The sequence below is a fragment of the Olea europaea genome, unplaced genomic scaffold (genome assembly GCF_002742605.1).
Source record: "Olea europaea var. sylvestris unplaced genomic scaffold, O_europaea_v1 scaffold1197, whole genome shotgun sequence".
NCBI classification, from domain to species: Eukaryota; Viridiplantae; Streptophyta; class Magnoliopsida; order Lamiales; family Oleaceae; genus Olea; species Olea europaea.
Window position 1 is genome coordinate 88,852 of NW_019229387.1, and position 13,948 is coordinate 102,799.

The window sequence follows — 13,948 nt, forward strand, 5'->3', positions numbered from 1 at the left end:
TCACGGGCAATATGGTTCCATACTCACAAGTAGACTTCCAATTCAAAGCCTTTGAGTACCCCGAGGCCATTTGGGCCAACTCATTTGCCACGTCGTTATATATCCTATTAACGCATTGAAGTTCTACTTGGTCGAATTCTTCTAACAATTCTTGGGCGATCTCATAATGACTTATAATGAAATCACTTTGGCATTTAAAATCACCAATCAATTGGTGGGATCAATTAGGCCTTCAGCTCGCTATGCTCAATCTCTATGTGCGACATCTGTATTAATATACAATTTTTTTCCGTGTTAGCTCTTATCGAATCGATCTGTATCGCTTTAATCAACTCTATATGTCCGTTGCTCAGTCCACGAATAGCGCTTCCGTTCTCAATAATTCATATATATATATATAAGTAGTTGTTCTCTTTCATAGCTCAAGCTTGTTGGCTGGACCCGGTCTGTTGACCCTGGCTTGAAGGTCCGCTTTCTTTGCCTTCCCTCCGTGACTGCCTTCCGTCAGTCATGGTCTAAGGTCTGTCCTACGCTCCACTATAAGCTAAAATCATTCTTTAACCTGCCTAAAGGCATAAAGAAAGGCATAAATAGAGGCATTCCTCTTCTAGTAGATCCAATCCAGATCGAGCATATGTACAAGAAGAGCTCTTCCCCCTCTGTGAGTAGCTTCTTCTCCTTTCTCGGCTGGTAGTTAAATACGGGGGTCTTTCGCTTTGCCTTTCGCAGAGTGTGAAATCCCGAGCTCCTAGGGACTTTGCTTCCCTCTTAGAGTAGCGTCCCCCTTTTGAACATCAAAATAAAAGCTAATTATTGTAAGATGAGAATAGGACGCTCCCCTCTGACTGAGCTACGAAGTCTTTCATTGATTCCTAAGGTCAGGACAAGGCCCCCTTTCTGCCGATCTTTCTTTCCGGGGTACCTCTGCAAAGATTAAGGATTTCCCCTGCTGGGCTTTCTTCTTAATTACTGGGAGGCGAAGTCCCCTTTCTTTCTCTATGCTATATCTCCTATAGGCAGGCAATTGTTGCATCTCCTTTTTAGGACTGCTCTTAGAGTAGCGTCCCATTCTTCGCCATAAAGAAAATCTATTGTTTTCGCAAAAAGGGACGCTTTAGCTATCTCTGTTCTTTCTATCGCTCTTTCCGAGGAAGTACCCCCCTGGGGAGCTTCTTTGTTCCAGGCAACCAAGGCTAAGGTCTCCCTTTAGTGTGTAGCCCCCTAGGAAGAGAAGATAAGATGAAGAAGAGGGGCTTCTCTAGTCCAAGAATTCCTCTCTTCCCTCCAAATAGCGTAAGAGAAGTAAGAGAAGCGGGTGCTCTTTTCCGGGTGCTCTTCTCCCTCGGTGAGGTGAGTGGCTTGGTCTCCTTGCTTGTCTCTTAGTTGAATAAGGCTTGCTTTCCCTTTCGTGGATTGTTCCGTCCTGATCCCAGATGAGGAGGGAAGTCGTGAATTTCTTTCCCAATAGAGGACTGTTCTCAGTGCCCTAAGCACTTGTCGCCCGGTCTACCACGCGAAAGTGTCCCAATGACACATCGGCCTCTACCGTATCGCATTCTCGCACATGCATAGGTGATAGCGAGATCCTGGGCACCATCCTTTTCAGCCCTTTCCTTTTCTTTGATTTTATCATCGAGATTGGCCTCCGTTCATGCCCATACCTTTTCCAGCAGCTAGCGGAGGAGCACACTTTTCTTACTAAAAGGGAACACGAGAAAGAGGTATACCAACCAATTGTATTGATTAAGTTTCGGAACCGGACATTGCAAAAGCAAGACTAGCACTTACAGATTAGGGAAGGGGGAGTGAGGTAGTTCTTGTCTATTCGGGTGGGAATAAGAAGCTCGTTTCACTCAATCGATGGCTGGAGGCACCAGGGAGATTGCTTGCTGAGCAGCTGTCGGCGTAGTAGTTTTATAGGTCTAGTCTTCCACCGTCAGCATCCTTTTTCTTTCTAAAAAGATATTCTTTTTGTTTTTCAGTACTGGTTGGAAGGTCAGCCCTTTCCGAAGATAAGTAATTTTGGGCTGGGAACTACCCGGCTGCCCTGGACTCTATTCCATCCGGGCCTGAAAGGCGAAAGCCCCTGGAAAGCCGATAGCACATCAGAGAGATAGACAGAAACGAACGGAACCTAGCGAGTCTTCGGCTAGTCCACTTGTAGGGAACCTATTCGCAGGAGAGAAAGACTGGCACGATGCCAGGTGAAGCTAGCAAGGCGGAGGTCGGTGATGGGTCCCAAAGAATGGTTTCATCAAAGCACACTCCCATTCCAAGCCCGACTCGAGAGGGAGAGCTTGAACAGGACATAGGGCCCAGGATCGAAGAAGCAACGGTACACTTCGCACGAACCCCTGAACTTCTTTACGGAAGCTTTCTCGGAGTCTCGCTGAACGTACGTGGGACTGAACAGTTCCTGCATATGCTTTCACAGGGTTGCAACCCATTGGATGGAGTCTCGTTTAAAAGAAAGATATCTCCTAGCTACAATGCTGAATGAAACTACAATTCGTCCTCTGCGAAGAAATACTCCCCGCCAGGTTCATTCCGCCCTCCCTCACGTGACTAAGCGCTGGTTGACCACTTACCGACCAAGAACAAGAAGTGGTGCGTTTCATGAAACCCGGGAAATTTGGACAAAACCTACTTGGAGCCCTAAACGGGGTCTCGTTTTGCAACCAATCCAGTGAACACGGGATTTTTCGTAGCAAAGCGAATTCCGCCCTAAGCGAGGTGCCAAAAGTAGCTTTTTTTACTACTTAGGTGGGACTCAAAGTTTCACAATCGAAGGTGCCTCTCAGGGCAGAATTGGGCTTGACTAATTTTCCCTATATATAGAATGAAACTTTGCGAAACGAAACAGCGTATCAGGGCGTAAAACCTTTGACCCGCTTTTGCACCTATGTTTGATAGACAGCTTCCAGTGCGAATCCATTCGTTTCTATTCCAGTAGAGAAGTATAAAAGAGCTATTATCCACTGGTCGAGGAAGCTGAGAGGAAAAAGGCAGAATTCACCCAATTCAATATTAAACAAGTCCGAACTCTTGAATCATTCCTGGAGTCTGTGTCTGGCGGGCGTTGGCACTTTTGTGCTGTAGGATGAATCTCTTTCTGAGTATGGTTTCGGGTTGGCATAATTTCCGTAGGATCATTTCATAATGTTATGTGAGCCTCTCTTGATTCAGGAGACGGGGAATACTTTTGGTAGCGAATAGTTATCTTGTTTCGTGTGTCCCTTGTCTTTCTCTATACCGGAATAAAGCGTCAGGTAAGCGATCCTCACATTTCCTGTTCTGCAAGGAATAAAGCAACCAGAGAAGTACCTAACCGGATCATGTTTACTCGATCAAGTTTCCTCTTTCTGGTCTCTGAGTCATTCAAGAGTTCTAAGTCTTATCCCTTAAATACGATGGATTCGTGCAATAGTCCGGCCCTAAGCACTTAGTTTGTCCCTAAAAAGCACTGTTGTTCCGCTTGGAAATCTCTAACTTATGAATAAGGATTTGTCCCTTCTAATGTCATGTTTAAGTCTGGAACCTTGATTGAAATCACACTAGAAGAAGACCAACGAATTCATTTCCCTATGGCCCGTGGGCTAAAGGATAGAAAAATTCAGGTAGAATGAAGGGATTTCTCGAGTATTGGGCATGGATTTAGAGCCGGAGTAGTCAATATCATTCACAACGAGATCCGTTAGCGCTAGTAGCTAGCCTTCATGTTCAGCCGCGGATGCTGCGAAAAGACAAATACCATTCGCATTCAATTCGTTCCGAATCGGCAAGATCCATTTCTTTTCTGCCTTCTTCCTTAGTCTCCTCTAATCTGTAAAGAATTGCTAATCCACTCTCTCTCCTGTACTGAAGGAACTCTGGGTTACCAATGCTTCTAGCTATTGCGAATCAAGCTTGAGAAAAGAGAGCTGAAACCCTGATGAGTTCCGAGTCTCTAAGAAAGAGGAATTCTACTTTTTTCAATCATTCCCATAAAAAAGGGAGTTGACATGGAAGGTCGCAAGAGAAAATCTTCTTCTTTCTTTGTTCGCCAGCTAAAGAATGGTAAGAGGGAGGCTAGCAGCTTCCATAGCTGTCTTAGCAGTAAGTAGCCCTTACTTAGGAAGAAAGAGAGTGAAGCCAGATTCTTTTCGATCTTCTACCGTAGTAGAATGAATACCAAGTCAATTTCTAAAGAAAGGGATTGGATATGACTCTATCAATTCCTTAACTCAACTATACGAGACCACTCAAGCAAGGGTACGAAAGAAAGTACGCTTTTCATTCCCATCTCGAAAGCAGAGTTCAGAGCTGAAAAAGAGTTCCCAGTCGACAAGAGAGAGGGCATACTAGACTTTCTATTGATTGAGACCCAGAGCTTCTTATTGGAAAGAAGAACTTCTTCTTAATCAAGCAAGCATTCCCACCGTAGTCACAAGGTAAACCGAAGCACAGAAAGAGCTAGCAAAGTAAGTAAGGAAGAAGGGACTCAACTTCCTTACGAAGTAGGAGCGGAAGCCGAAAGGCTAGAGAAAAGAAAGGCGATTCCTTTAGAGCTTGGCGCGTTGTCGGAATAGGCTGTGATGCCGGGAAGAAAGCCAATCACTCTTTCTTTATCACCGTAAGTAGCAATAAACTGGTCTTAGTCCTTTTACTATTCTTTCACTGGATTCCCCACTCTAAGGGAAGTGAGCCGAGGAAAGGCAGTGAAGGTTCGATTCCGTGTTCGGGTGGGTGAAAGCCCTGGGTTGCGTAGAGAAAGGATAATAGAATTGTGAAGCCAAAAAGACCTACTTTCCTAAAATGAGAGCTTTTGTCGATACGCTCTTCCCCAGTCGTGTTGAAGAAGCTGGTATTGGACCGCTTTCCTTGGCTAAAGTAAAGGGGATCGATCCCAGACCTAGGGCGAAAGAGGCCAGATTCAATTCCTTCTCTTATGCCAGGTCTGGGGGAAAACATGTTTGTTAGTTTTGCCGCTAGGGGAGAAGAACATTTCTCGAAATCGAAGTACCTCTATGAGGGAAAAGGTCTTCATTGATTTCGCCCATAGGCGGGATCTCAATTCCTCGTTTTTGACATGCTACTCACGGGGAAAGTGCCATTTGTTGCTTTTCCAATAGAGAGGGGAACAACCAATCGAATGATCTTTAGTGCTCTCGCCTTACTCAGTAGGGCCGTATTAGCAAGCGTGACGTGCCGGACTTACCCAAGACCTCTTTCTTTACCGGCAACAGAAGATGCACAAAGTGCTTTCAGTAGCACTACCGAGTTCGCATCAGCGATTTTATCAACAATGGAATCAATGGCTTTGGTCTTGGAATTCATCTACCGGCATCGGAGGGAGAAGAAGAAAAAGCATTGACTTCTTTATCGGAGCTAACAGCCGCTTTAACGAGAGCGCAGCAGCTTGACCAACGAGGTGAAGGAGCTGAAAGGGCCGTTACCATGAGTTCTAATACTTCCTTTCCTTGAAGTTTCAGCCTTGCGACGTCATGTCATGTCAGTCTATCAGTTTCAGATAGATTCCTTCTATTGGAAGAAAGGGAGAGTCCCAGCCTTTCTTTGTTTTCAAGCAGTTCCCCTGATTAAGCTTTTCCTAGCCGCATTGATGATTGATCACCTTCGCTCATCGGGAAAGCTGGGAGCAAGCTAGTATAGTTCTGACCTAATCTTTAAAGATTCATAGTCCCGAAGCCCCTACTCTTCCTAAGAGAAGCAGAATCGAAAAGAAAGCACTTCACTGACGCTATTGATTGAGAAGGGAGAAGAAGAGCCCCAAGCCCTTTGCCCGAAGGCTGAATGTCCGACAAAGGAAAGGAAAAAGAGAAATCAGGGTACTCAGGGTCTCCTAAGGGTCTTAACCTAGCTCCCGAGCTCTTCACCCTTCAAGAAAGCTATGAAAGGCAGCTTAGGCAAAAGCCACTCTCACACCATCGGGATCAGAGTAAGAAAACCAATAGGAAAGCAGCGACTAAGATGGGAATGGCAAGGAGGAGACTAGTAGTAATAAGAAGATGCACGAGCTGTAACCTTATATACGTTATTGGACGATAGGGATTTTGAAAAGCTAGAGCTAGAAGAAAGAAAAGGAACAGACTTGATATACGAGATTGAGAGATTAGGGATCAGAGTTCATAAAAGGCGCTAGACAGTCCCAAGGTCAGGAAGGGAAAGGAAAGAGCTGCCCTTGAAAGGACATATCTAGCCAAAGCAAACAGAGAAAAGGAGCGAAGCCGCTCGACTGTAAGGAGAGGAGATGGAAGGGGAGAGAAAGAGTGAAGAGTCCCTCCCTTCATTAAGGGAATGGGGAGTCCGGGATAAAAGCCACAGTAGAGTAGATTGATAGATTCATAGTCCCGAGATGAGTGATCTCCTGAGATTATGTCTTCTTTCCCACCTTCTCTCATGGAGAAGGGATCAAAGTCAAGATGGAAAGAGAGAGATCAAAGCCTTTCCTTATAGACGTGAAGATAGTTGAATGCCATCACATGTCTTAGGGAAAGGGCTGTCCTTATAATCAAGCCGCTATAAAGCCGGTTGACCGATAGGGCCAGGAGCTGAAAGCCGCTTGAAGGAGTTGACGAGGTTCAGTAGGTCCCACGATGAATGAACAGGAGCGGAAAGGCTCGAGCCAAGATCATAGGATTGAACCTTCTGAGACTCGGTTTCAGGGGAAGAATGGGAGACCTAGATTTGAGACTCGTTTTCGTGCCCCCGCCTCTCTTCCCTCCACTCTTTAGCCTATCCCTTTGGTTGAGCTGGAACGAGTGCTTCCCGAGGAGATCATGTTCTCGCTAATCAAGCAATTGCGTCAGATCAGATAGATGCCTTAATCGGACCTTATCTAAGAGCTGGTTTTGTTGTCTTTGAAAGTACCACGAAACTATCTTGACAATCTCTTCTATAAGACAGAGCTCGTGTCAATCGAATGGGAAAAGTCCGATCCTCTGTCTTTTGCTTTGGATAGATCTCAAGGGCAAAGTACTCATTCCGGGCATGACTCGGAAGATGCAGGCACTTCAGGCCAGTCCTATTGGTTCCTCATTTTCCTATGGTCGAGCGGTTCGGTTAGCCTTTTTTTGAAGAAGAAGAACTTAGATGATGACAATGGACCTAGTCACGGAGCTTAGTCATAGGTGAGACTCTGATCCCGATGCCTGAAAGCTCTGTTCGCCTACTGGTGAGATAAGCAATCCTCCTTCCACGGGCTCAGATCTCTTTTGTTTTATACGGATTCAGAACTGAACTATTAATGATAGATACTCGCTTCACCCAACTTCTTGCTCTATCTCTTTTAATTGTCCTCTCGTCCAGTTGCTCAAGATAGATAAGCAAGTAGAACTTTGATTCAGGTAGCTCTATGTTGCTACGGTTGGTTCTGTTCTGTAATCAACTACCTGGGGCAAGTAGCTCCTGTCGGTTTAGAGCAAGCAAGGAAAGGTAAGAATAGATTAGATCGATCAAGACAGGTAGCTAGGTAGTTAGTTGTTCCTATCCGACTAGCAGCGCTTCCTACTAGTCGGATAGGAATGACAAGAACAAGAACTACAAGCTACCCAGCTCTTGGCTTGGTAATGCACTCGGGCATAGATCCATTTTTGTACTAATACAAATGCGCACTATCAGGAGCATCTTCCTGCGAGTCTGCCTAGCTATTAGGAAGTAGGGTCCTATAAATCCGGATATATCCATCTTAGTTACCGGAGTAAGTACCCATAGATGAACTCTTTGCTGAGAGCTTCTTTCTTTTTAAGTAGCTTTCCCGGCCTAGGGATCCGGTTTTTAGATGGGAAGCCTACCAACTAGCTTAAGGGGGCAAGACCCATATCCACTCGATTGAACAAAACAAGACCTGGGTTGACATCCATAAAGCAATTCCAATAAACAAAAAGGTTGGCCACTCGGGGATAGACTTTATTCCTCAGTGACTCAAAAATGCACCACCTCTTAGCTCAGCTTGGATGAGCTGACCTTTCTTTTACAATACTGGAATTTGCGCTTTTGCATTCCATAATGGAAAGAACCTCTTCGTCTATTCTATTCGAGGGATAGCAGCAACCTGTGGAAGAGGAAGAGAAGCACGACTCTCTTATACAATAAGTAGGGACCAGAGCTGCACCCTAGGGCGGACTGACTCAAAGAAAAGAAAGAGAAGGGGAAAGATTGAATCTTGGCAGAGTGACCCACTTTATACCCATCTGCCTATACGGGGCAAAGTCCTCACTTTAGGAAGAAATCCCGACTTGGGAGCTAAGCTTGGATCAGAGGTGGGCGGACCTTTACTCTTACTAAATTCTATTTCATATTTGTGCAGCCGCTCTAACTTCTATTGAGAGGCCCTTCGGGGAGAGAGCCATTATTGGGCATATAGAAAGACGTACTCTTCTGCGCCCCGACTACGTCCTCTTTTTTGTACCAAAAGGCCGACACTAACAGAGCAGGTAGCAAATGACGGAAAGGGGAAAGTACTGAATAAGACTAACAGATAGGCACGCACAATAGAAAGAATAGAAGGAAAGGGGCCTGGTCGTTTCTATGTCCCCAGTTGCATTTGGTAGGCAATCCAGAGGCAGGGGATCACCCAATGACTCACTCAATCTAAATGGAGTGAGGCCTAGCGTCGGAGTTGCGTAACTATGATCAGGTAGAAAGCCTCAGTTAGAGTAGAGTGACCGGGCTATGAAGTTAACCCATTCGGGTTGGGTTGAGCAGACGATCATGCGGACTATTTTTCGTCTTAAAGATCGTCAGCTCTTGCTCTCTTCTCTTTGGCAGTCAGATAGCGGGCAAGGACAGAGGTTATAATAGATTAGATGTTCTGCTAGGCTATAGGACTAAGAGCGGCAGCTGCAACCTATATATCCGATGCGTTTATCTGCTGTAGTTTATGTCCTTCTGAGTACTGGTATTAAAATCAAAGAAATTCTTAAGAAAAGATGCAGTAAAGAGAAGAACTCCCAGGGCTCTCTTCTCATAGCGTAGCAAGCTCGTGATCCCCCTCTATCATCGTATGAGGGGAGCGCGAGAGCAGCGTAGCCGCACTATCCTTCTTTTAGGACTTACATGAATTTCTTTCCCTTCCCTCCATACTGGTCTAAGGGCATCTCTCTTATTTATAGTAGGAGGTTTGCTATGTCCACACCCGATTCTATTACCAAATCACCAAATCCGTTGTCTATCCTAATTGGTTGTACCCCTCTGAGCTTGAATATGAGCTAAAAGCAGTTTGCTCTTCCCGTTGTTAGTGCTAGTTCGATTTCAGATTTCTAAATCGAATTCATACTCATAGAAAGAAAAGGACATTGGATTTGATACATGAAAACAACCGGAAAGAGAAAGACCAATTACTACATGTTAGCGAAGGCGACCAATGTCAAACTCAAGCCTTGCCAGCTTAAATAGAATATGGAGCTTCCTTAGTTAGTAGGCTACCGAGCTCTATGTGGTGGACGGTTTATGCCTTGTCGATCTTGCTCCTTGAATGAAGCCTTCCTCACCTTATCAATAAATAGGTATGTTTGGAGCGGGGAAAGTTAACTACTCCTTACCGTATTATCACCTTGCTTCTTATTCCCTGTCCTCCACAATGAGAAACATAATTGCGTGGAACGTAAGGGGGCCGCTAGGACCAATAAAAGAAGGTTAATTTACTCAATCTTTAAAAACGTCAATTGTGTGCTTACTATAAACTAGGGTAAAACATGCTCACTTTTCTCGTTTGCTTGATGTTCGAGGCGGGTATTCCCACAAAACAAAAGCGCTAGACCCCTGGTCCTTTACTTTAATCAACAAGGCTGCTTTCCCTGCTAACCCTTCTCGGAGATTGCATTGCCAGGTGTGATACGATCCCTTCTCGCCAAGGAAAGAAGTCCAATAGCAGCTGATCTTAGCTTTGAGTGCTTATTCCTTTTGTTCCCAGCTACATCTGAGAGTGGTCAAGAGCTTATTGGAATCAGAGCTTTTTCAAGCATTCTCATAGTAAGAAGGTCAACCGAAGCCAATCCATCTCTGTTAACGAATGCTCCTACTCCTATCGGTTCTATATCCAATTCCTACTGCTAAGGATAAGTAAGTAGGCAAGGGGAGACTTTCTTCTTCTAACTAAAAAAGCATAGGAAAATGGATTCTTCTCGAATTCCTTCAAAGATGCTTTTTTGATTCCCCTACATCTACGAATAGCTAAATGCTTTCCCACGTAGGGCTAACGATAAGGGAGGAGTTAAAAGGCGCTTTCTTTCACCCCTAAACCTAAAGAAGGGGAAGGTCTTTAAGGAATTATATTCTTATTAGTAGCAGACGGCTACCTTTAAAGATATAAGTACCCCTTTGTTCCAGCCCAGTCTCAAGATTTTGCATTTCAGGTTTCATAAGATAGGGTAGCATATAGCTTAGCCTCACTCCTCTAGCTGACGAAAGAATTTATTGTTCATTGACATCTGAGATTAGATGAATAATGGCACTTTTCCAATAGTACGGAAATCCACGCAAGTAAAGAAGTAACGATGCACTAGAATGCACGAATCCGATGTCCTAAGCATAGTGAGAGTAGGAATGCTTGGTAACATGCAGTCAGTCCGAGCTAGACAGTAGTAAGAATAAGTAAGGAAAGTAGCTAGGGAAGTAGGCTTAGCTCTTGTGCACATCTTTTGAGGGTTTACTTGCTTACTTCTTAGAGTAAGGTGAGATCCTTTATCAATGAGTTTCTTTCTCGATGCGAAGAAGATCCCTAGTCTTAGCCCTTGCGGTTCGAAGGTGCTTGATTCCTCAGTCGGAGGGGTTGAGGGAGGGATGGAAGAACTTCCGGAAACGGTAACACGGGGAACTTCACTCGCCTAAAGGGCGTAGCGAGAGAGAGATTTATATATATAAACTAGACAGCTTGATGAGAGCCGGGTGGGAATCTAGCCCAACAAATAGTCTTTCTCGTCGGACCCATATACCCATGACTGATTTCAGACTTTATCACACCTATTTCGGAGGATGGTCAACAGACTTGGGAAGTCACCTTCTTCTTTCTCATGCTATTCTATTACAATGTCTCAACTAATGCCTATTGCCTTGCAGGAAGTCGCCTAGGAAGAAAAGAAAGAAGCAAGAACCGGAGGCCTATTCTCAAATTCAGTGCATGAACCAAAACGGAATCCGATCCTTTCCTTTTAGTCGGAGTGGCTTCTCGCTCCTTCTTATGCCGGAGCTGAATGAAGGCTTTCGTCTTCGCCTTTTCTCTAAGGCCTATTGAACTGACTGCTACATAAGGCTATATTTACCCGACCTGAGAGCGCTTTTCATTGGTCTAACCGCCATACTATTCACAATTGCTGTAATTGAATCCGTGGAAGAACCAACAAAGCGATCTTACCTCCTCCGATAAAGAAGAAGAATCAAGTGTGACGCGAGTGAGACCGGAGAAGAGGCACTAAAGCCTAGACTTCTTCGGTGAATCGGCCCTTTCTATTTTTCAAATCGATTCTCTTCCTCAGCAAAGAGATCTCAAGCAGAGATTCGATTGGCTCAAAGTGATAGCGGCTTCTCCAATCTGACCTAGCTGGCGAGCGATCCTCCCAATGGCCGCGCGATGCTATAAGCGGAGCGATTTCTTGGTCATCAATATTGTTTTCTGCTTGCGATTATCTATTGAATAGCCTTCTATGCTTTGCTTTGGTGGTTTATCCTCGGTATTAAAGTCCCTGAAATCAAAAAAGAGAAGAATCTTAGTTCAGCATCTCAAGTGATTAGGCGGGGGCAGGATTCGAACCTGCAATCTTCAGGTCATGAGCCTGATGAGTTGACCAATTACTCTACCCCGCTTCTTCGCCTTATCCTTATCCTAATTGGTCCTACATTTGTAGTGGTTCTTAAAAAGGAATTCATTTTCATATTTAATAAAAATTTTATATGAATGATGTCCTCATTAGCCATCTATTCCTGATGAAGTTGAAGCTGACAGAGAGTGGAGTACTTCATTCCTCCTTTTTCTGAACTTTGATTGAAACGTGTTAGGCGTAGACCTAAAGAGGCTTCCTTTCTTAAGAGTGACATGATATTGGTTGAAAAAAGTTAGAAGACGCAGGGCATGTTAAATTAAACCTGGACTGTTGTAGTTGTTAAGGATCTAAAAGATATCCCATTTGATAGCTATGAGCCAAACAGAGTGGGTGAAAAGATACACGTTGTCAACCCCAAAGGGTTTAGTTCGTTGATGTTGTTTAGGATTGGAGAAATTTAATACCGTTATCAATAATCTTTTACAATCCTTCATTTTATTTCTTCTGTCATAGTAATTAAATTTATTTCTAAAGAGAAAAGACCAAAATGCCATCCTCCAATTATTTCACAGAGGAGCTGCCAAGAAGCCAGTGGGAATTCTGCACGTGAAGGTTGTGAGAGCAACAAAACTTTTAAACATGGATTTTCTCTCAACACCTGATCCCTACGTTAAACTCAGCCTTAGTGGGGAAAGGCTTCCGGCTAAGAAGACTTCTGTCAAGATGAATAATTTGAATCCCGAGTGGTTTGAGGATTTCAAGATGACAGTAAAGGACCCCCAGTGTCAAGTCCTTCAAATGCATATCTATGACTGGGAAAAGGTTCATTACTCGTAACTTCATAATATCATCATTTCCAGGCATACTTCTGAAGCTATTTTTTGTTTTTTGCTTTTTTTTTTTTTTTTCCAAAGTTTATATCAACTTTTCATTGAAAAAAGGCAAAAGTACTTCACTCAAAATTTCTTAGTGATTACAATATCCTTCTTACAACTTGTTTTTCTTATCTGCCTTGCAGTTTGGAGCACATGATTATTTAGGGATGCAAGTTATTCCGCTGAAAATACTCATTCCATACGAGAAGAAAGAATTCATACTCAATTTGCTAAAAAGTGTGGATCCTGATGACCACATAACAAGAAGCCTTGAGGTCAAATTACAGTGGAGACAACATTTATTCCTTTCTTAGAAGACAGTAAAAGATTTTGTGGAACTATGGATTATGAGCAAAATGGAAGTTCTCATGATGCTTCGGAGAAGGTTACTTTGATAGGAACAGGTTTACTTTTAGTTACAATCATAGGCGCAGAGGATGTCAAAGGCAAGAAGCACAACCACCCTCATGCCACGATCCTCTTTAGAGGAGATAAGAGAAAAAACTAAGGTGACTTTCACTAATCCTGCATCAATCAAGTACATCATGGCTAAACTTGACAGTTTTTATGCATTTGTCCAGACAATCAAGAAAACTAGGAATCCAGTTCGGAAAGAGGAATTTCAGTTTGTGTTAGAAGAGGCTCCGGTAAAGGACCTAATTCACATTAAAATCATTAGCAAGAGAAGACGCCGTCTTGGTTTTATGTCAAATGTTGTATCTTCATCCTTTATTCTTCACTTTCACTTTCATGTCATTTGAAATACGAATCGATTAATTTGTGTGTATCGTATAGGAATCACTGGCGCACGTGGATATAAATCTCTCAGATGTAGTTTACAATGGGCATGTCAATGAGAAATACTATCTTATCGATTCTAGAGATGGGGTAATACATGTAGACATAAGATGGAAGGTAATCTAATTACCGTTGCATAGTAGATTTACTTGTTTGAGCTTAGGTTCCATCTAAAGAATTTTGTATTATTTGATTTACAAATATGTATCAAATCATATATAGGAAAAACTAAGAACAAATAAAATATATTACTATTAAAAGTTGTATTATTTTGTAAAGTTTTTGTGACACTTATGGCTATACGACTATAAGAGCTCTGTATTATGGTCACGATAAATATCGACACTAGATTGATGATATTATGAATGATAAAAATATCTTTATGATTGTTATTCAAGAACTTAATTAGAATTATCATTAAATTTGGTAAATGCTTATTAATTGAGTGAGTGTAGTCTCTAAATGGTTTGATGATTGATTCTTATCAAACGCATCTTTTGACCCAATCTTTACAATGTT

The 13,948-nt window shown here is 43.2% G+C and overlaps 1 protein-coding gene and 1 non-coding gene across 2 annotated transcripts; one reads left to right on the forward strand and one right to left on the reverse strand.

Annotated features, from left to right (window-relative positions):
• The first annotated feature begins 10,873 nt into the window (after positions 1 to 10,873).
• On the forward strand, positions 10,874 to 13,567 carry LOC111374040 (synaptotagmin-3-like). The gene is given in 8 exon segments (XM_022996662.1): positions 10,874 to 10,974; positions 11,056 to 11,201; positions 11,634 to 11,842; positions 12,291 to 12,578; positions 12,775 to 12,880; positions 12,883 to 13,133; positions 13,207 to 13,344; positions 13,427 to 13,567. Coding segments are annotated over 8 exon segments (1,368 nt in total). The 3' UTR covers positions 13,556 to 13,567.
• On the reverse strand, positions 11,726 to 11,799 carry TRNAM-CAU. The gene has a single exon. It is a non-coding gene; the product is annotated as a tRNA-Met (tRNA).
• Positions 13,568 to 13,948: the final 381 nt, after the last annotated feature.